Source organism: Wasmannia auropunctata, unplaced genomic scaffold (assembly GCF_000956235.1).
Source record: "Wasmannia auropunctata unplaced genomic scaffold, wasmannia.A_1.0 LD336106.1, whole genome shotgun sequence".
In the NCBI taxonomy this organism is placed as follows: domain Eukaryota; kingdom Metazoa; phylum Arthropoda; class Insecta; order Hymenoptera; family Formicidae; genus Wasmannia; species Wasmannia auropunctata.
The window spans coordinates 5,319,186-5,340,911 of NW_012026784.1; the positions used below are offsets into that span (position 1 = coordinate 5,319,186).

At 40.7% G+C, this 21,726-nt stretch overlaps 2 protein-coding genes across 3 annotated transcripts in view; one reads left to right on the forward strand and one right to left on the reverse strand.

Annotated features, from left to right (window-relative positions):
- Positions 1-19,847, forward strand: part of LOC105454098 — a 32,003-nt gene extending 12,156 nt beyond the window's left edge. For both annotated transcript variants that reach the window (XM_011696461.1, XM_011696471.1), the window contains exons 2-4: positions 11,250-11,497; positions 13,051-13,201; positions 14,307-19,847. In XM_011696461.1, coding sequence (XP_011694763.1) covers positions 11,250-11,497; positions 13,051-13,201; positions 14,307-17,395 — 3,488 coding nt within the window. In that variant the 3' untranslated portion in view covers positions 17,396-19,847. The remainder of the gene's footprint in view (positions 1-11,249; positions 11,498-13,050; positions 13,202-14,306) is intronic.
- A 123-nt stretch (positions 19,848-19,970) lies between these two features.
- Positions 19,971-21,632, reverse strand: LOC105454158 (cysteine-rich PDZ-binding protein). The gene is made up of 4 exons (XM_011696570.1): positions 21,392-21,632; positions 21,181-21,294; positions 20,990-21,091; positions 19,971-20,893 (listed from the first exon to the last, which is right to left on the reverse strand). The coding sequence occupies exon 4, from the start codon at positions 20,841-20,843 to the stop codon at positions 20,541-20,543; it is 303 nt and encodes a 100-aa protein (XP_011694872.1). The 5' UTR covers positions 20,844-20,893; positions 20,990-21,091; positions 21,181-21,294; positions 21,392-21,632; the 3' UTR covers positions 19,971-20,540.
- Positions 21,633-21,726: the final 94 nt, after the last annotated feature.

Consider the following 21,726-nt stretch of genomic DNA (forward strand, 5'->3'; position numbering starts at 1 on the left):
ATATATATATATATATATATAAAATTTATACGACCTTGGAAGAAAAATTTGTAAGCGCTAGAAATTGAAACGATTATCAATCTAGCAATCAATTATTATTATATTATCAATTCGTAATTTGCATGGATATATAAGGCCGTATAAATTTGTATATATATATATATATATATGTATATATATATCTTTTCATTAATTAATATTCTATTGAATTTTCATTGAATACGGTATTACGAAGTAGGGAGCATTATTAAAGATTTTCTTCGATACACACGCCGTGCAACAAATTAGTGGTATCTCTTTCGCATTGATCGATCCCTCTCTCATCCTATTAAACACAACTGCATTTCATTAATAAACGTCTTGCAGTTCTTTAACAGATTTCGCATTGCCGGATATTCACCGCATCCATGCAAATTATCTTTCTTTCACTTTAACGCATTCAGGCCGGGGAGAGGAAGGATTTGTTGCATGCTATCTCTTCCCGAAGGAAGACACACACACATACACACACACACGCACACGCATACGCACACGCACATCTTTCTATCAAATATATCTTCCAATAAGCGGCACTCATTCAACCGATCCCACTTATTCCTCGTTTGAAATGGATTATGACACGTGAAAGAACGCCAAGGAATAGCCTTTTTATCTTCCCTCGAGATCAATATACGATGTTCCTCAGGCACACGACCGCACGAAATTACATAATGAAAAGCAATCCCACACGTCGCTCTACCCGGTACCCCGGTTCAGATCGACGAGAGACCGAGACGTGCAGGGCTGGGGGAGGAGGGGGAGGGAATCTCGCCTCGTTTATGAAAGTCTCCTACTTTTCCGCGCGGCGTTTCTTCTTCTTCACATCTCGAAGCGTGATTTACGAGTCACGCATCTTCGCGCGTTCGCGAGTGCGCGCGCGCGCTTTCTCAATGTATGTAATTTGATTTTCTACGTGCAACACGAGTTTCGCATTCAAGCGAACGGAAGGTATTATAACGCTTAACGGTCGGCTATCTCCGTCGCGCGCATGTGATACCGGAGATTAACATGTCATTACAGAGTTGTAAACGGGGATAGAAGGTAACCGTATACGCGGCCTTGGGTGCAAAGGAAAAATCGACAAGAGCGACAAGAGTTTCCCGTTGATGCGTCAATTATTTTGCCAATTTAGCTTGACGTCCCTCCGGGACTCGTGACTTGCGACGAGATCGACGTATCCTCCGTGTAGCGGACAAATCCAGCGAGAATATACGATGAATAATAAATAGTGAGAAGCTGTTCCTGTGTGGCAGGAACGTCAGGCACTTCGCGGAGATCCTAATGCATGAGCTTGCCTTGCGAAATCGAAGCGAGAGAAAGAACGCGACCGATCGCGTCACGTGAAAACGTAATTCAGGTGTCGTCGTTTGATATTTTATTATCATTGCCAACCGGAATTCCAATGCGGCGCGTTCCGATCGTTAACGGCGACAACGAAGTGCCGTCGACGTCGGTAGGTATACGCGGTATGTTTGTATGTACACTTTGTTGCGACGCGCGTACGGTGTAAATAGCGATGATAATGGCGCGTTATCGCGCGTGTTATAAGCCTGATGGTAGCTGCGGCGACATGTGACTACGACATGCGACAATAAGCGAGAGCGCGAGATAGGGAAATGCCATAAGTATAAGGCGCTCTTATCATCGCGATCAAGACGTCGCGAGATGTAAAGTAGCGCAAGCTAGTAATACAAGTCCATATAGAGACAGAGATATTTATATTTTTATTTCGTCTTTCGGCTCTTTGGAATAGTTTGTAAAAATTATTTTTCAAATTTTCAATTTTATATTATAATATTATTAATATTATACCTATTTATACTTACACAATCTTAACAAAAAAATCTTTTCGTATTTTAAAACTTGATTTTTTTTTAGTTTTATTTTCCTTTCTTATAACAATTTTTATCCTACACCTTTCTACTTTCCTGTCTCTGTTAGCAGTCACATCATGTTGTTTTTATTTCTTCGGTACATCTCGTTGCCAGATGCTCTATATTTAAAATTTCAATCTTTCTTTGACAGTATATAGATTGTTCTCTCCTGTTCTTGCTAAAATCTATTAAGGCGAGCTGTTAATATTTGACAATTTATTTTCGATTATATAGTTATTAATATCGCAGCACAAAAATGAATATCCGCGCAACGAACGCGAGAATTGAAGTGTATGATACAATCGATGAACGGCATAAAGCAACGATCGTTGAGGAGACGAGCGGTCCATCGACATGCGACTGAAGAAATATATACCATGGTATATGTATAGGTAAGCGCGGGAATACGCAGCGCAACGAACTCACCGCCGCATTCCCGATTCGGCCGCGAAGCGGAACAAACGATTCCGCCAGACCGCGCGACGGTCCCTCTCGTCTCGCGAGCCCAGGAAAGTGGGTGAGAAAATGCGAGTTTCTCCCGTTATTGCCCCCTCGATCGTCGACGTCGCCGTGAGTGTCGTCTCACCGAGAGTCCGAATGGACAGACCTGACGTTTCTCTCTGCCGCCGCGGAGAGGCGAGAGAATATTTCGACTCTTCGTCCTCTGCCGCGCGGTCCTCAACGCGCGTTTCAGCCGTCTCGCGGCCGCGCGACACGAATATACGAGCTCCAAGTTAAGGCGTCTCTTTTTCTTTTCTTTTTTTTTCTCTTTCTTTTACGAACGCCACGCCTCGCATTTCTGCATAATCACGGCTGTTGTCATTCCCCTTCCCCGACGTGCCGCACCGTGCCGCGCCGCGGCCGCGCGATCCCCGTCTTCCCTTCTCTTCCGCCGTGGAGCCGCCTTAGGGAGGGCCCCCTTCCCCTCGATCCCTGATACCTTGCATAGCTCCTTTCCCCCGCTATCCTCAGGAATCTGAGTACGCTGCCCGTACACAATAATGTGGATAGTAGCGGGCGAACCGGTGCATTCAAGGTGCATTATCGAATGCTGCACCGCGTCTATAGTAACGGTGAGGGACAGAGAGAGAGTTTAGCATGCTACAACGTTTACAAAACGTTTACAATGTTGGCCCACAGTTGAGTCCATAACTCGTTGTATCATTGTCACGGATTTACCCTTTCACGATGATTTTATTGGAGATTTTACAATTTAATTTTTTTTTTATCTGTACATTTTTATTACTTTAATAACAATATTGAAAGGCGATTATTAAGAAGATTCTTACGAGTCGTCGCTATACGTGTATTTTGCACGTATTTTTATAAACATGCAAAGAAAGACCTACATTTATATAATTTGATTCAATTATCTGTCTTAAGAGAATTGGCTTATTCATACTATTAATCTTTTAAAGAGTAATAGGTCCTTGAATATAGGATTCTGAAGAGTTGCTGCGATATTAATGACAATAATGACTCACATACAAGGTGGATCTTAATGCGAGCATCATCGTTAGCATCGCGATAAAACGAATGCAATCCAGATTAGACAAGAGTCAGAGTACAAGAGACAGTAAGAGTTAATAACGTTCACCAATAATCTCTGAATCTGCAGACCATGTACACATACGTACGATTTATGATAGACTATTACGCATACTATAGACTGTAGCATTATATTATAGTATAGCATTGATTACACGTTCCATGACCGACTCATTATCTTTGTTTATCCCACGAGCGAAGTCACTACGGTGGAATTTATTCTATAAAGCGTTCCTCTTAGAACTGATTTGATTGCCGATCGGCTGCATATATGACCGTTAGCGGTAATAATAAATCATCAAGTCGTTTTCGGAACGAATGCGAAAATTGCGGCCCGTTTAGTAAAACCGATTTGAAGCGGCAAATATCGCACGATATCTACTCGCGTCATGATATTTAGAATAACGTAGTTTCGATTCAAATAAAAACTGCTAATTATATAATGTAGTTCGAGTTGCGTGAGACAAATTTTTTTTTCTCGTGTATCTTTTTTCTTCTAAAATGTGATAAAAACGCACTAAGCTAATTATTATATAATTGTACGTGCAAAGCTGCGTGTAAAATACTTCGATGTTTTGATTCGTTTTATGTTTACCGCTGTCAAAGTGACATCCTCTACCGTGAAGAATTAGATCAAATAGGCCAAGAGATCAGGTTCGGCTTGACGTGATGATCAACGATGAATCGACGATGTTATCTTTTATCGTCAGCATTCCCTGCATCATACGGAGCATGCCACTCGAATGACCTTCGAGAACGATGATTGAATCAGAGACATTAATCCATACATGATTTTAAAGACATTGACCGTGAAAGGATCGAGAGAGCAGTCATAAATAATGAACACACATTTAGGAGAAGTTGATCCATCTAAAAATACAATTGACAGTAATATAAATTAAATAAATTTTTATCGGTCTCTTTCCGTCATTCGTTGATTTATAGAAGAAGTCGACAAAAGAAGATGAGATATTGAAGAGAAATTTGCGATACGCGAGTCTATAAATCTCTTTCCAGAAATATATTAAACGCGCAAATTATGTAGCTGAAGCGAATAAATTCTATCTGTTAAATGCAAATTTACAATTCATCAAAATCTATCATTCGCAGAAAGGATTCACATCGTGATGTTTCTTGCTTCTGAACGTTTTCGCCGTTCACGTCCTTTCTGGATCTCCGTGCTCGGGTCAAGAATACAACAGGTGTCACATCAATTGATCCCCGTTTGCCCCTCCCCTCTTCCCGCTACGCCTTACATCCATCTTTGGTCCACCGGTGGAACGAGGTGAAGCCGATGATCGTCACGTACCGGGCCGATATTTATGGCGCATCGCCTTTATCTGCGCCGCGCGCCGGCGACCTCGGGCCGATGCGACGTGACCTTGAAGAATGGCGAACCGGCCGTGATGCGATGCGATGCGATGCGATGCGGCAGGTTCGTACCTAAATACCAGATCACTGGAGTGTGGACAGAATTGCTTGCGCGTGCTGCTCCGGGGCGCGTCTCGCTCGAGTTTCTTCTCGTTAATTCACGGAAGGTTGCGCCAGGCTAACAAGAGTATTCGCGCTGGCGGTTCTTCTTTTCCTTCGTGCGCACCGCGCGTCCAACTTTTCTTTTCTTTCCTCGTAGATAAAGATCATGTCTCGTTCGATCAATTATGCGGGGGGGGGGGAGGGATTTCCCCGGAATTTTTTCTTAATTTAGATGGAGAGTGAAGCTTCATTTTCTGTAATTATCTAAGCTGTGACAGTCACGCCTAACGGGAGAGAAAAAAAAAGAAAGTCGGTTATGGAACATTGTAATCAATGCTATACTATATGTATAATATATTACACAGTATGCGTAGTGGTCTATTATAAACCGCACATATGTATATATATGAGAGGTTCCGCAGATTTAGAGATTATTGAACGTTATTAATTCAGTAACTGACTCTTGTCTAATCTGGATTGCATTCGTTTTATCACGATGCTGACGATCTTTTTATTCTTCAAAACACTCTTTTTTCCACAACAAAGTACTGAAAGATTCTGTCTCGCATTTTTTATTTGTTTTCGAGTGCACGGAACGTCTTAAATCTGGACTATTTCGCGTCGGCGCGGCGCGGCGCAAGGACGCAAACGATTCCCGAGGAATCGCGGCTCGCATGATTCACGTCGGCGCAAAATTATGTCTGGCTCCCCACGTCTCCACATTTCTCGAAGACGTAAATGCAATTATAATGCCGATTACATGAAATTGATTATTCATTTTCGCAAAATAATCGCATCGCGACTAGTTCAAAAGCGGCAAAATATATCAATAGCGAAGAAAAGATTCCACGGAATGTAGAACACTTTTTTTAAGTGACTCATTGTCACCACAATCCATATAGATAATTTTAATTTGAAAATAAACTTGGCTATATACACTCATCGTCTCACCACGCACCCACTTCGAAACTCGTTCGAAGTAACCGGTTTTATCGTTGTTTAACACGAGCGATTATGACACAAATTTAGTTCTTTTAACACATCTCTCTCTCTCTCTCTCTCTCGCTTATCTTCTTACCACTTTCAGCCTTGGAAGTCGAGATACGCAAAAATCTGACGCGCCTGTACGTGTTTTGCGTTACGTAGTGTCTGTTAAATATGAACTCAAATTTATGCGTTGTAGAATCGCGCCGCATTAAGAAAACGTAAGAAATTACAGCGTAAGATCGAAATTACTTGCTAATGCATCTCTGTCGGTTCCCATCGAATCACGAATTCGCGCATTTTTGCCGATCGTCTGGCTTCGTGGTGGATTCGAAAAAGAAAAGGTTGAAGAAACCGTGAGCGCGCGCGACCGAGATTCCGCGATCCTCTCCACTTTAGAGACGTTCCGGGCTCCCTTTCGCAAAAGGCCATTATCTTCACGACGGCCGACATCGTCACGTCATACTGTTGCCTGTAAACGGCGGTGGGTCACGAAACTAGCACATTAAATATTTACACATAAGTAAAGCGCGTTTTAATCGCTGAGAAATATCCGCAGGCAACAATGGTATCTTCAAGCTTTTAAACTCCGTCAAGTATATCTCATACCTTGCGATATCTTTCGCAAATTCGCTCCGAAGCAATTAAGTAAGTTCAAAAAATTAATTCGGCAACGATAGTTATAGTTGAAAAAAAAAATAATCCACTCAAGTTAATATGTAAAAAATTAATTTTGTACATTTATCGATTAAACATTATAGTCATCAGAAGTATATCTCGTCACGCAAATTTCATTGAGCTCTTCTCGCGGGGAGGTCACACTATCGAGCGTGTTCTCGTTATTCCATGTTCATTAGGCTGCTCCCTGTAACAAAATGTTTTCTTTAAAAGAAGTGTCACCCACGGCCAATCATGTCGGTGTCCCGCCAGGAGGGGCTCCCGAGATGAAACGAGAAGCAGATCAGTCGGATCTCGATAAGAGCAACGCGGTCGGAAATAATGGTAGGGTGTGTGGATCACGACTCGACCTCACGGCAAAGGAGAAGAAGAAGGAGGGGAAGAAGTAGAAAAAGAAGAAAAAGGAGAAGAGAGGAAGACGCGGGGTGAGAGAGAGCGAGCTAGCTCACCTTGGCGTCCATGGTATGCGCCCATCGGCGTCCCTCGCAAAGGCGTAGCGTCTCAGCCGCGGTAGGCGATGGTGTTTCGATAAGAAATCCCCGGGCTGAACCGAGAGGGAGAAAGACAGAGGGAAAATATAGTCGCTGCGACAGCGCCTTTATGGCTATTTGTATCCTTCGACCGTGTCGTATCGCCGCGGGCGCGTTTTATGCACGCTGCAAAACAATGCGACGCGTAACCCCGTTAGAGAGCTTGTTGACGTATTTCGTATTGCCGCACGCCTTGTTTTCGATGAAACGTTGATTTTACGCAGGTGGCAGGTCGTCAGCTGAAAGTGGACGAATGAGGTGAATCGCGTCGACGATCATCGGACGAGATGCGAGCATGATGGAGATTGAAACACGAGAAACAATTTTCATTTCATACACCAACAACAGATGCGTCTTCTTTATTTTTATCCAATTTTAATTTTGCGCAGAATTAAAAATCTAATCCACTGAAGATCAGGGGTTTCTTTTTCTGAGAAAAATCGTTGTCTGCAGTTCTCATATCATTTTAATTAATTTTATAAGCACGCCTTGTTTTCGACGAAACGTTGATTTTACGCAGGTGGCATCGTCAGCTGAAAGTGGGCGAATCGCGTCGACGATCATCGGACGAGCACGGAGATTGAAACATGAGAAACAATTTTCATTTTATTCACCAACAACACACATACACAGATGTATGTTTTATTTTTATCCAATCTTGGGTTTTGCGCAGAATTAAAATCTATCTCACTAAAGATCAGGAATTTCTTTCTCTGGGAAAAATCGTTCTGTGTATAAGAGAAAAATCATTGTCTGCAGTTTTCATGTCATTTTAATTAATTCTATAAGAATTAACTAAAATGTTATTTATCCTTCTGATTTGTCTGCACATTTTTTCAGTTCTTTTCTAAATTTGCTCGATTTCATCGAAAGTACGCCAGCCGTTTGCGATATTATTAGCGGAATTCTGTCATTCGAGACATGAATATGGAAAACAGAATGCTTGTTTGGTATGCTGACACATTGCTGAATCGCATATATCGGCCACTCAATGGGCTACGTAACATGCCAAACATTACGTGTTCGAGGCTACTGCATTTAGTGTCTGTAATTGTAAGAAAAACAGTAATTAAATAGAAAAAAGGTGTTCGTATTGCTATTGGTGTAATATTAACATTACATAATTATTAACACAATTAAATTGCCTATTAAGGCGCCTTCAAGGGTTGAGGCTGAATCTTAGCTCGCCTAATAGTATTTTTATGTAAATTCTAAATTTCTCAGCCAATTTAATTGCGCGGCGATTAATGTCGGACTTGCAACGCAATCACACCCTGAAGATAGAATAATGAATTCACACACATTAAATACTGATGCTAATTAAGCGTCTTAAAACACTGCGAAGAACATGATTATTATTTTATTGTTAACTTTTCTGACAATGCAGATAAATAAGACAAATAAGGAACTAACACAAAATTAATTAATTTCATCACAGTGTATACTCTTAGCTCGTTAGGCTAAATTACTATTCTTTTCTATTATTGTCGATTTTTCCAAGAATGAGGAATCTTCGAAATGGAAAGATAAATCGACGCACGATTGGAAAAAATATCTCCGCTATAGTTTCTCGTCAAAACGTACGTTTGTTTTACCACTGTCGAGTGCAAAATAACGCAAGTGCTTATCTTTCTCTTTCTTTCTTTTCTCTCTCTCTCTCTCTTTCTGAAAAATTCTATCCAGCAAGCCAAGCCGTTTCGCGGTATCGTGCATCGGTAATGCGAAAGTATGCGCGCCGTTTTACGGTAGGCATATCGATGCCCCCCTCCCCCCTTAAGCGCATCTACATCGAGAAAATGCGGCCCGGCAACGCGTGTGCGAGCGCGCGCGCGGCCTTAAATATTTCATTTACTCGGCAGGATTTACACGGCGAGAAATATACGATGCGTCGGCACGCGCCGTAAATTCTTACCGGCTTCTCTTTAACAAGAGCTTTTCTTCCCTTTTTTTTTCCTGTCCCCTTTTGGTCGATCCTCCGCGTAGCCTTCCAACTTCCACAAGTCGAGGCGTCGCCTCGATTGTGCATACCGGGCACGATTACTCGCTTCATTGTGCGTTACGCAATACGGAGGAAAGAAGGGGGAAGGAGAGGGAGAAAAAGAGAGGGGAAAAAGAGACGAACTATTACGGTGCACATATATGCGTGACTTGTATACGTGCGCGCGCGTGTGCACGCGCGAACACGCGGACGCCGATAAATAAACAAATGCGTAGGTACCGCGAATGCGCGGCGAAAGCGCATTCGCGACTTAAGAGGAATGCCGCGCCTGTCGCGTCGGGTCGCGCCGCTGGAAAAAATCCGGGACATCATTTTGCGCAACGTCGTGCGCGATTGAGTATAGAAAAGAAGGAAGGAAAAGAACTTCTCTACCTCGCGCGTAAATTCGCGCTTGGGATACATTCGCTCGTGATAAATGTTCACGTTTTTACGTCTCGAACAATCCGAATGTCTCTCCTCGGCTTTCTTCGCACGTGACGCGGATGTGGATACCACCACCGTACGATTTGTCGCATCGTTTGCGACGCTGTATCTCTACGAAAAGGAAAAATGTCGTCGGGAGATTTTTCTTAACAATTAAATTAAATTAAGAATTATTGCACGCGGGCGGACTATAAACGGACAGAACGATACACGAGGATAAAAGTAGACAGATAGATAATTATTATAGGTATATAGATATACATCGCTAATTATTGTGTGCGAACGATACACGAAGATAAAAGTGTATATAAACAGATAGATAAATATTATAGATATATAGATATATATATCGCTAATTATTGTGCGCTTTAGGACGATATTCTTTTAAATGCTGGACAAATATATACAGAGAGAATTTTCTTTTAAAATTTACCCTGAAAATCATGTTAATTGTGAGACAATATAGTATTTAGGTAAATTTTACTGTGCACTACAATAAATTTTACTGTGAAATCTTATTGTAGTGCACAGTAAAATTTGCCTAAATACTATATTGTCCCATAATTAACATGATTTACAGAGTAAATTAAAAAAAAAATTCTCTCCGTGTACAATTAATAGTAGGGCGATAGTTCAGACGCAAGATAATACAGCTGAGCGTATAAAATTAAAAAGAAAAAAAAGAAAAATTGAAAGAGAGAGAGAGAGAGAAAGGAGGGGAGGGAGGGAAGGAGGGAGAGAGAGATATTGTCGTGCGCAGCCGGCTGACACTAATGTATCATACAGCGTATGCCTGAATACGGTGAGGTCAGGTGGATAGATATCGGATACGTAGCGGGACATGGGCGGTTTCGAAGAATGCGCTTCCTTCCTGTTGATACGCCGGCTACACCGTATTTGGATACGCGCGCGTGATCGGAGATGCGCGATCGCCCGTACATTTTATAAGTAACGTACCACGCTAATGAGTCATGTCGCGATTACGATTCCATTAGCGTGCCGCGACGAATCCGCGAAGAATTCCGCGCGAGGCTGCAACGAGCGGAACTTTCGCGGAACTACGCCTGCGGTTAGTGCGGGTACAATGAGCAGCGATAAACGCTCTATGACGACTGGATAGATTCGTATGTGTTTGTATTTTTAAATGCGTATAATATTAAGAGATTTAACAGAGAAAAATATTATAAAACATTGTAATAAAATAAAATATAAGTAAAATCAGACGATTAAGAGTCTTACGCAGATATTGAAACGTAAATTTCTTCAATTTGTTTCAACTTCAAATTACATTCAAGCCAACGCATCAGCGCAAACTATATGTAAAAGAATCAATGCTTCACAAGGATGATTATTGATTCTTTTACATATTTTTTGCACTGATGATGACTTGAATGAAGCCGAAACGTTCGCGAAGGATTGCAATGTAATTTGAAGTTGAAATAAATTGAAGAAATTTACACTCCAATATCTGTGCGTGAGACTCTTAATTGCCTGATTTTATTGATATTTTATTGTTGTATTATTTAAAGAGCGTTATTTTTAATGGTTAAACATTGTAAAAATTCTTTTTCCGGAGGAGAGACGAAAATATATTTTCGAGAATGAGATATATCTCATTCTCTAGACATTACGTTCTTTTGATTACGTTGATTTTCCAAGCCGATCGGTCAAATTTACGGAACGTTACGTCTATTTCCGCAGGTAAACACTTGGTGCTGGTGTCAGATCCCGAGATTGCCGAGAATGCGTACGCCTTCGACAATCTCTGCTTCAAGGATGTCACGCCTGCGGCGGTCGGCCGCGTCACGGAGAGACCGCCGTCATCAGCTGTACCCGGGGACACACCCGCGAAGGATTCCACGCGATGGTCCACACCCTGGACGTCCTTGGGCCTCGGCTCGGCAATCCGCAGCGATAAACGCCGAACCCTCGATGACTCCTGCGTCGGAGTAAGCATTTCCTAAACAAGATAGGATACTCTTTTTTTCAAGTAGAGCAATGTTATTTTATTTGTCATTCAATATCGATATAGTTCTTACTCTTGCTTAACAGCAGTCTGTTTTATTTTTCTTTATAATAAAATAATTAAGAGATTAACGAGAAAAGCGTTAAATTTATTCTGGGTGTACAGACGGATTTAAACAAGGTAGTGAAGATACTGATTAGCTTGATAAATTATTGAACTTAGATTTAACTTGACAATTAAAGTTTGATACTGCGTAACGAAGATCTCGGTAGATAAATACTCGTATTTTTAAGTTCAACACAGTTGATCCTTTCCACATTAAGACAATACAGATACATATACAAACATATACACGACAGAATGACACCTCTATGTTGTAATTGAAGATTATCAGCCCGAACGACTGAATTATTGCACCAGGTGGGCAATAAATTCCACGATTGAACTTTTATGTGTCACGATAATAATCCTTGTTTAGTCACGCGATAATAGCGTGATAATTGCAGGATGAGATGGACGAAGGCGGGTATATAACATTTATAATTCTCCATGATCTAATCTGACTTCAAAATATCCTTTTTGCGGAGGAAATATTGGATTGAGGAATAATTATCAGGAGTGTATTTGAATTTTATTACAGAAATTTAATATAGATCCTACTTCCTTATTAAAGATTTGTAAAGGACATGCTTAATAAAATATGAAAATAAATTTAAAAATAAAAGTGTAAAGAAGTAACTTTGTGTAGATAAAAACATACATATTGCCAATAAAGATGAACAATCCGAAATAAATATATTTCTATTAAGGAAAAATTCGAAAATTTGTATTTTTCCCTAGTTGCTTATATTTCTTAAATTGTAAGCAGATTTCGAAATATCCTTTTTGTAGAAAAGGTTGGATTAAAAATAATTTTCGGGATTTTTGACGTAAAGTCTGATAAGCTTGGAGAACAATGTCTTTTGAGTATATTTAAATTTTATCATCAGAATATTATGTGATTCTTAAAATATTTATGATGATATAGGTTTGAGAATAAAAATGAGAAAAGTATAATTTTGCAGATGAAAGAGCAAAAATAGGTAATTGATAGGTAATCTGAGATGTCCGGTCCGAACGGTCTTACGTCATGTTTTTATTAAGGCAGGACTCGAAAATTCGGATATCTATTAGCTGCAATTTATATCCCAGCTGGATATATTGTATATGTACGTGATGCAGTCGGACGTGATAACATCAATGGGCATGACTTCTCTTTCATAAGATATGACGTATCTCTCCACCATCCACTTGTCCCTGCGTTATTAGCTTGTCATCGGCAAGGTTCCCGTTCATTGATCGTCGCTCCCGTCGAATCGCGCTCGGGAATAGCGGACTCAACGAATCCATCACATTTTACACACGTATATACACTGCATGCACACGTACACGGCGATCAGCGAGCCACGACCCACACGCAATAAATGCTCCCGTAGTGAGAGTAGTAGAGTTTTCATCGTTCGTGTAACAATCGACCCGCTTGTTTTCTTGTTCCAGCCCAAGGCCACTAGGGTCAGCCTGGTCAGTCTGCGTAGCCGTGACTTCACCGGCCTGGGTTTTAACGTGTGCGGCAACATGAGGGAGGGTATCTTCGTCAAGGACCTGCTGCACCGCGGACCCGCATCCGAATCCGGACGAATACACCCTGGTTAGTACTTGCGGTATCAAAATAAAAGCGCTTCTCTCTCTTGCGATAACTTTGCGAGCATCTGGGTCCAATATTTATCGGAGATTAAGTCACAAAAATTTATTGATTCTCGATCTCAAGGATATATAATTCTTAATATATTTTGAAATATATTTATAGTTATTAATAGTTAACGTTATAATTATAAGTTTATAGTTTTGTGCCACATAGTACTTTATTTCAGTCTTCTTTATATTTAGTCTTGTTTACATTTAATTTCGTTTAAAAATAAGAAAAATATATACATATATGTATGTATATATACACATCTATTTCCGCTTTGATTGTCTTGCGATTAGATTTTCACGCTTAATCTCGTTATCGTTGCACACGGCGACAACACAGGATTTTCTCTTCGCTCACCGTACCGAGATTGAAACTGTAACACGATTTCTGTTGAGAAAAAGCGATCGCCTCGCTATAATTATGAACGAATTATAATTCAATATCTCAATTAACGGATGGCTGTGTGTGTCTCTCTCAGACGAGAGCCGTCCGCGGATCTGAGAATCACCCACATACCTACATTCCGCAGTGAAAGCACTGTTACCGCCGTGTTCGAGCATTTGATAATGCGTGTCGTGAGATGATTAAAATGGAGTATCAAGCCCTCATTAAAGTGCACTTGCTGGCGTAAGTGGAGTGCGCGCCAGTATGATCGCCATAATACGATGCCAAGTGGCCCAGTTTGGTAAAGGCAACGACTCAACAAATTTTCAATCTCGGCTTAAAAACGTAATTTACAACGAAACATCTTTAGCCGATGATTACTTGGGTATCAAATTGCAAAGCTAATTTTCCGTCCGTGTACGATATCGCGGCTGAAATTCTTGAGATTTCGATTTCTTTTTGGTAATTTAATGCACTTTCAGTCATTACCTCCTTAATCAGGAATGCGTGATACTTATCACAAAATAGCAATTTTACGATATTCAACAAAATAGTTTATCGTAAACAGAACATTCCTTTCTAAGCTACAAAATAAAAGGCGAAATAATTCTTCCCATATTTAATCATGTTGTGCGTCGCACCAAGAATGACTCGTTATTGTTCTTTTTTTTTGTAGGGGACCGTATCTCTAGCGTGAAAATCAGCTTCCGCAATATGGTATATGAGGACGCGTTGACAATCCTGAGTTATGCCTCGCCGTATGACGTAGAGCTGGAAGTGGAGAGCGGCGGTAGCGGCTCCAAGCCGGCAACGTTGCTGAAGAAAAGCGTGGGTCCGAGTCCGACGAGGATCTGTCACCCTCTCTACAGGAGCCAGTCGATCCCGGAGCTGTCACGGGGTCACAAAAGCGTCGCGAAACGGCTCTTCATAGCCGACCCGAACGAGTCCGTGGGCTCGAATTACTCGATGAACTCGACCCTCAAATCCTCAAAATCGACGCCGGGCAGCGGGCAGAGCCTCGAGAGGCGTCACGACGAGGCGAAGAACAATCATCATCACAAGTTCGGCATCAAGGTGTTACCGGCGCTGGACGGCACCGTGCACCGTATCGAGAATCAGAATGAGCACAATACAAACCTGGAGAGAAGGCACTCACGCAAGATGGACGCGGAGAAACTGCTTATGAATAGACAGTCCGCGACTTTGAGCGACACTGACGAGAAGAAACTCTGCAACGAGCGTCTTCAGCAACGCGCGGACGATGCCGTTCCAGCAAGAATCACCGACGGCGACCGCAACATCGATCACGTGTCGCGGGTAGATAAAGGCAGCAAGGACGCCGACGGGGGGCTCAACATACCGTCGGAGGTGCCGACGGAGGTGCACAACGCGGCTATGGCGGCTCGCAGAAATCGAAAGAGCAGTTCCGATCTTCTGAGCGTGCAGAAGATCAGCTCGTCCGATTCCGACGGCGCCAAGAGTCCTCAGAAGAACAAGCGGAAGGCACCGGCGCCGCCAAAGAATACCAACGACGTCGCGACGTCATCCGCAAGGAAAGACGCCATAGACACGATCGACAGTATCGCCGATTACACGGAGTCGTGCGACTACGTGAACAAGGCGCGTGAGAATACGGACGCCGCCGCCGCGGATGCCCGGAGGCATCGTCTGGAGAATCAGCCGACGGTGAACAGACGGAACTCCGAGTCGGACACTGACAACGAGATGCAGAATAGCTTTACGATCGAATTGAATTCGGCGGACATCACCGTCCATCGCACGCCCGTGCCGGAGGCGGACGACGACGAGGATGACATTTACAGGAAGGCAGCCAGCTTGGGCGACTTGTCCAAATACGAGAACAAGACCGCGGCGGTCCTGGAGAGGGCGCAGAGCCTTGACATGAGCGTCGACACCGGGGCGAAGAAGCGCAAGGCGCCGCTGCCGCCCGAGGATATTAACGAGTCCACGGAGGATCTCACGAAACTCGATCAGATCGACACGTTTGATCGACGGAAGCTGAAGAAGTCGAACGAGTGGGGCACCCTGGAGGACATGATCTGGAGCGAAGCTGCTACTGAAACGGAGGATAAGGCGCGTGAGAAAGCGCGCACGAGGAAGAAAAGCAACGGCACCTTGGAGCGTTCCAAGTCCGCTGTGGAGATCAAGCTGAAGGAGGATGTCACTGCAACGACGACGGCCGTGGTAGTGACAACGGCGGACAGCGTGTCCGAGCAGAAGTCCAGATCAGATGATTCAGATCAGGAGATCACCAGTATCGAGCTATACAATCTGCCGTTGAGCAAGCGACTTACCGAGGAGTTTATTCGCACCGAGCGGATGTTCAATCCGGACGAGGATAATTCCCTGGCCAGAATCGTGAACGACGGCCGGGTGGTGAAGAGCCCGACCCCGAAGGAAGTGGAACTGGACTTCCAGTTGGCTGAGGAGAAACGGTCTTCCGAGGAGGGCAAACGCGAGGAGGGGATTGGAAACGAAACGGATAGTAATTCCACGCCGGAAAAGTCGGAGGACTTCAGTCGCGCCGTTCGTTACTTCGAGCTGCACGCGAGCGGCTCATCGACATCTCCGGAGCCGACGACAAAAGTCAACCTGACGCGGCCGGACGAGTGGAAGGAAGAGAGAGCGCCCGTTAACGACGCATCGTTTTACGCCGGTAAACAGCCAGTTGTAGAAGAACCTATCTTAAAAGCAACCGTGACAGTGGATTACTGTCGCGGTTGCGAGGATAGGTATGGCCAGCACAGCGCCGTCTGCAAACGTGAAAAGTTTGCCACCAACAAGCAGCACCGTGTGACCGTGCGATCGTTCTCGGAGGACAGCAAGACGGGCGCACGAGAGAACACGGAGAGAGAAGCAGAACAACGGACGTCCGCCCCGACGCATCTGCGAGTACACGCGTCCAAGTCGGAATCGTCGGCTAGGCATGACAAATTCCAGGACAAGGAAGAGAACGCGGAGGGCAAGAACGGCGGCACCTTTTCCACGTTTCACGCGTATCGGACAAAGTTCGAGCAGCAGAGTGCGGACGGTCAGCAGCGCGACAAGTACTCGCCGACCAAGACGAAATTGCCGACCGACTCCGCGTTCGCCGACACGCACTTCGCTCGACGCATTATTAACGTCTCCAATTGCGACGGGGACGACGAGGAGGAAGAGGAGGAGCGTGAGTTCGGCTCGCGTAACGTAACGACGAACAACAAGAGCTCATCCTCGCTTAAGGGGGATCGTCGTAACATCAGCAGCGTCAGCGTGTCCAGTGGCGAGAGCAAGGACAGCGGTCTGGTTCGAGAGTCGACGGACTGCAATAATCCGCAGGACACGGAGAATCGTCCGTCTTTGCCTAATACACCCGTGCCGTCGAACGCCGGTCAAAAGATGACTTACATCACGGAGATCAAGGTGTCGCCCAACAGGGAAGGTGTTCGCGAGACCGACAGCGAGAACGAGGAGATAATGACGGGGACTAACGGCGAGTCGCGGAAATTGGCGCGTCAGGAGATCAAGGTGACGTCGAACGGTAAGCCTACGTCCGGTAAAAAACCGCCGGTACCGCCGAGGCGATCGGACATCACGAAGAGCCCGAAGGAGGACCGGACGGACAAGCAGATCGTTTACGTATCCGAATACAAGTCCGCGGCGGGCAATGGAGTACAGATTTTGGACGCGCATCCGGGATCAGAGGTCAAGCAATCGGAAAACAAGAAGTTCGAGCACTGGATCTTCAGGTCTGACAAGGAGTAGAATCGATGACGGAGTCCCACTTCCGGCCAATCGCAGTCAATCGTGACGAACATCATAATGAGAATCGCGAACATTCTTATCGTCCCTATAAATTTGTATCGTCCCTGGATGAGAGTGGGACAATATGAATTGGAATGTTCACGATTCTCGGCTTTCTTAGGAATGCGAATGAAAATAATCGGAAATTGTGTATAATTCAGCTTACAAAGAGACATTTTATTCGAAAAATATCGGAAATGAGGTGTTTCTTCGTACGCGACGTTTCTTTACGAATACAAATAACGATTGTAGCAATTAATAGAAAAGCTATTGTATTAATGTTAAAACCAAGATTGTATTAATGTTAAACTAAGAATTTTGGAATAACGTCCTTTCTAAGATAATCGATTTGAGCAAAGATTTCGAATAGAAACAAGGCTAAGTGTCGCAACAATAATCGTAAAATAAATAATATTTTTACATGATATATTTTTTTGCATCAATTTTTAGCTCTTTTTTAAAACTTGATCCCTTTTCATTTCCAGTCTTCAATTCAGTTTGACTTCAATAAATGATCCAGATTGAAAGTGAGAATGTACGTAAGTCTGAAAGGAGAGAATATGATTAATTTTATGTCGCATGTGTTAATGCATTTCTTGAAGTGATACGTGTTTCATACATATATTATAAAATATGTACATACATTATACATCCAGGAAAATTTCTTTCTGATGGTTTTATTGAGAAGTTATCCTCCAGACGGAAAAATATCTTTGTCTGAAGTGTGAATATGTAAGATATTCAAAATTATAGTCAATTCTTTTAGAAGAAGAGGAAAACTTGACATTATTTCTCTGATTCTCGATCGAGTTGCGTTTAATTTGTCTTGTTTTTCTGATTTTCTATATGTAACTTATTTTAATATGCTAGAATCAAAACCCAGTAAGCAAAAAATACTTAATATTATATATAATATTTCTGAATATTTAAAAAGTGTTTCAATATTATTCCAGATATTTTATAAATAATAATCTCATAATACAGAATGATGAAAGAACATCATTACTTCAACGAACACTGAACATTTCTAAAAACTTTGTTCATTCTATATTTGTGCGTTGTATAGGAATATTAGCGCAACACATCATTTGCAACGATATTTCAGTCTCATATAAAATTTGTTCACAATGACGTTGCAACATTATACGAATGCAACATTAAAAACTACATATTTTTTTTAAAATATGTTGTCAAATATTATTCTAATAACATTACTGAAATAACATTACTGATACTTTGTTTACTGGGAAGAATCAGTATGATTTTCGATAATATCTTATTGATATATATAACTTTGTTTTTTAATGCACATTCGTGGACAATAATCTTTTCGATTGAAGTTAACTGCGTTCCAGAAGCAGACGATCTAAATATTTATACGTTATTGTGTTATTAACGTATGTATACACAGAAAGCCTCGATGACTGACTTGCACAAGTTAACAATAACGTTTTACTTATAATACGACAGCAGTACATTTGCACACGGTAACACATTTGTATCTTAATGTTATATTATATTTATATGTTATGACTGTTAAATCCGAGCAGTGCAATTGGACTTAACAGTTACGATGTATGTATAAACACCTAGATGCGATGCGTCTGAAACAGTAGCCGACTTCAGACAAAAAGGCGTTATTGTCCACGAGTGAATCAACAGTTGCGTAGCTTGTAATTTTACATTTTAATTGTTCACGCGTATTCATGAGTATCGTCTGTATGAGATACAAAGTAAATATTAATTAATAAAATCTTACGTATAATTGTATTATTCGCTTTAAATACATCGATGCTCAAGTAAATATTGAGTACGAAAATCTTAATTTCAATGGTTTATTTAAAGAGCGTATTTTTTTGTGTTTTTAATGGTATTATGTGTTTTTATTGCTATCTGATGTTCTCTGAAAGCATAGGTAATAAATCCAAAATGTATTGGATTTGCTATAACCTTAGAAGATATATACATATGTATGTTCTAAGGCTATAACGTGCGATTGACATTTAAGAGATGTTTCACTGCGAATGTATTACTATATCACATTATAAATGAAATGTTATTGTTAACTGATGCAAGTCAGTCATCGAGTTTTTCTGTGTGCGTTAAATATAATTGTAATATAATTTATTTCAAAACTAACACGTTGGTAACATACGCTATTGTTTAGAATTTGTTAGTAACAAATGTATAAAGTTTTAATGAATAAAAATGTATATTTTTAAACATACTGATATTGCAGATATATATTTTTTATGTGATGATTCTCGTGAGAAGAGTAAAATTATTTTCGTTCTTTACGATTGTGTTGCAGCACTTTAAAAACAATTCGCATTACATAAAAAATATATAGAATCAAATCAAAATCTAATCAAATTTAATAGTTAATTATACATGCTAAATAGGTTTGCTAATATAAGAAATTAGCAGCACAGTTTTGCAGCTGTAATTAATATTATTAATATCACAGTTACATAAATATATTATTTTGTTTTATAATACACTCGTGTTAACAATTTTTATTATATACGCCTGTACAAGTCTCGAGAGAAAGTATTATAAAAAAAACATGATATGAATATGTGTATAAACATTTTATGTATTACGAAAAATATACGCATCAGTACCTTGTGCAGATTATTATTCTTAATATTTCTTTCTTTTAGTGCTTTTTACTTTAATTTAATTATTGTTTCTGTCATAACCTGTTATATAAGAAAGTAAATACATTTATGTAAACAGAATTTCCTTTTTTATATTCAATCTTATGTTAAAATAATTTTTATTCATTTATATTATTAACTGTACTTCTTCACTTAATAATACTTATATTTACATTGTTTTTATGTTAAATTGTAATGCACTACATAGATACTAATAGTTTAACAGAAGATATATGACATGATAGAAAATTATACTGCATACAATAATACAATTATACATTAATGTTTTCTGATAATAATAATTTTAAGAATTTACTCTGTCATACGTGATTAGATTACTTATCAATAAATCTATTTGAACATTTGGTAAACTTATATCATAATAATATATGTTCACGATAAATTATTATTTACAAATATGTCCACATCGTGGATCAGTAGCATTATTACGTAGCCGATTGCTTATAATTCTTCGTACTCATCAGTTTTTTACCACACATAGCGCATATAGCTTTCTTATACGCGCAAGACTGGCAATAATGCGATCCCACCTGATGAACTTTCTGCCTACATATTCTGCAGATCTCGAATTTCGTGGTGTATGGATTAAATCGTGCCTTTGCGGCAGAAAGAGCTTTGTTCTCTCCGACCTTACGACCTCCGCTCTCCGTTGTGTTCCTTGCACCCATCTTCCAGGGATCCGGAGTAATAACTTTGCCCAATTTCTTTTCGCATTTCTCGCAAACCATATTGAGATTTCTTATTTAGAAAGGGAACACTACACAAATTAAATAGCTGCCTGAAAATAATTGCGCATCATATTAGTGAACATTTAAAGATAAATTTTATATATATTGTATATGTACATATAAAAGATAAAATTATATTATTGTACCTGGAGTTTTTGAGTCGTAATCTTTTCTCGAAAGGATTTCTATAACACCTGTATATGTAATATCAGGAATCTTTTTATTAAAAGAAAAAAATACCACACCGTCTGAAAATAATTACATATTAAATGAGCGTATAAAGATAAATTATTTTTACAAAATATTAAAAAGACGATTACGTATTATATCATTGTACCTTAATCACTTAGGTTATGACCCTTCTGCAAATTGGTTTTTACTTGTTCAGTTCTTATACATGAGATATCTCGTGTACCTTTTCGTTAGAATAAAAACGCCAAAAACTAAATGCCTGAAAATAATTAAATAGATAGGATACAAATACTGGATAAAGATAAATTATTTTTGAATCAAAAATACGATTGATATTATATTATTATCGTACATACGTTGAGTTTTCAGGTTATAATCTCTTCGCAAGGACCACAAGAGTCGGTTTTTACTTCTTCAGCACTCACACGTGAAATATCATAAATCTTTTTATCACAACATCGATTGTCACAATTTCTTCAGTAATAAAACTCTCTAAAGATTGCGCAATTAATAAAAAATATTACTAAAGAAATTTGATAGCGTCAAGTGCATAGCGAGGGTTAGGAAAACGATCACGGATCATCATTCCGATTTCCGAGAGTTCCGAGTATTTCCGATGGTATCCGAACATTTCCGAGCATAAATTATTTCTTCTTTGTGACGAATGTCAGCTTGTGTACTTTGAAAATAG